Here is a 1,780-nt window from a genome sequence, read left to right on the forward strand (position 1 = left end):
ATTTCCTGGCAGACCCTGACCCGGGCATGCCTTTTCTATCAGCCCCAGCCCCCCAGACCTGTCTCTCCTGCAGTCCCCGGTGCCTACGCAGTCGTCTTGCTGTTGAGCTGTTGTCGCCTCCGGTTGTTAGCGCCACACGGGCACAATCTCAATTGTTGTTGCTGGGTGTGGGGTCTGGGTTTTTTTGTCACTCCCCCTGACCAAACTTGGGGTTGAGTAGAAGGATAAAGTGCTGGCCCTGCCATCAGAAGGGGTGGCACTGCGGGTGAGCTGGGGAAAACCCCGCTCCAGCGCCCATGCGTGTGACACGGTGCTGGGGGAGATCCTGACAGATCCCACAGGGATTTGCATCTCCAAAGAGCCTTGAAAGCTCGTTAATGAGTCGAGGCCCTCACTGGATGTTTTGGCTAAATGAGCCTCACACGGAGACTCAGCGAGCTGTCCAAACCCATCACTCACACCAGTGTAAATCCTCTGTCACCTCAGGGCAGAGCTGATGGAGTGAGAAGTTGGGATGCCACGGCAGCTCCTGTGTGTCTGACCCGAGTGGGGCTGTCCCTGGGAAGTAAACTCCTGCCTGCACACTGCCCCAACCTGCCTGGGGTCCCTGGGCTGAATGCTGTGGGGACAGCCCTGACCCCCACAGGGCTGCACACAGCCACGCACCTGCCCCACAGCCACCTGGGGTGGCAACTGCTAAGCCTAACCCTCCCTGCCTGGTATTTTTTTTTGCCCCATTTTTGGGTGGGATGCTCGGGGATGGATGTGCTCACGCATGAGCCATGGGACGTTTTCTCCTGCCCTCGCTGCGATGCCGACTCCTTTTCTTGCCCCTTCTCTCTGCAGCTGAAGAAGCTGCTCCTGTCTCCGTCCCCTCCGAGCTGCGAGGCCCAGCGGGACGGGAGCGCCCGGCGCCCGGGGACCCCAAAGTCCCGGCCCCCACGGCCCTGCACTAAGGTACTCCCTGAGCCCCTGCAGCACACACACCTCCAGGGAGGTGCCTGCAGCACCCACCTCCTGGGAGCTGGCCCAAGGGATGGTGTTGGGGACTGTGAGCAGCCTCTGGGCTGGGCAAGGCGTTGGGGACAGGCACGGACTGTCACCCACAGTGCTCCCATCCCTGTCTGATGCAGTCTGGGCTCTGCAAAACTTTAGACTCTGTGCTGTGCTAAGAAGCACCTTGATCTCACTTGACCCCAGGGGGGTTTGGCCTCTCCCAACTTCCCTGAGCACCCCTTTGTGAAAGCCCCGTGTGCTCCATCCCTGGTCACCCCCTTGCCCCCTCCATGCTGGCTCTCAGCCCAAGCCAAGGCCTTTGGCCAGGAGTCGCTGCCTGTCGTACTGCAGAGCCCACCCCAACACTTGAGCTGATCTGAAACCCGGCAGAAGGTGCCACCAGAGATTTTCCTGCTTTGCTAATGGTAATTGTGCAGTGCATTAGGCCTGGCCAATTAGATTGTGTGGGAAGAGCAGCAGATCCCTCCTGGGGAGCAGGAGCATCCCTGCCTGCAGGAGGGGCAGCACTCGGGGCACGGGGCTGACCCCAGGGAGGTCGGGGTGCTGGTGAGACACAACTGAGGGGTGTGAGGGTGTGGGGGGGCTCTGTCAGCCTCCCCCCAGGGCTGTGGCTGTGGGGCTCAGGGCTGACTCTCTCCTCTCTCCTCTCTCCTCTGGAAAGCTGGAGGGTCCCCGGGACAGGAGGGCGAGCGTCCCGCAGGCACAGAGCCGCAGCTGCACGGAGCTGCACCGGCACCTCACCTCCAGAACCTGCTGCTCCCAT

The 1,780-nt window shown here is 61.5% G+C and overlaps 1 protein-coding gene across 1 annotated transcript in view; it reads left to right on the forward strand.

Moving 5' to 3' along the window:
- The window catches only part of PPARGC1B (PPARG coactivator 1 beta), a 49,174-nt gene that overhangs the window by 39,860 nt on the left and 7,534 nt on the right, over nucleotides 1-1,780 (forward strand). The window contains exons 4-5 of the mRNA XM_031055229.1: nucleotides 847-957; nucleotides 1,679-1,771. Coding sequence (XP_030911089.1) covers nucleotides 847-957; nucleotides 1,679-1,771 — 204 coding nt within the window. The remainder of the gene's footprint in view (nucleotides 1-846; nucleotides 958-1,678; nucleotides 1,772-1,780) is intronic.

The sequence above is a fragment of the Geospiza fortis genome, unplaced genomic scaffold (assembly GCF_000277835.1).
Source record: "Geospiza fortis unplaced genomic scaffold, GeoFor_1.0 scaffold55, whole genome shotgun sequence".
In the NCBI taxonomy this organism is placed as follows: domain Eukaryota; kingdom Metazoa; phylum Chordata; class Aves; order Passeriformes; family Thraupidae; genus Geospiza; species Geospiza fortis.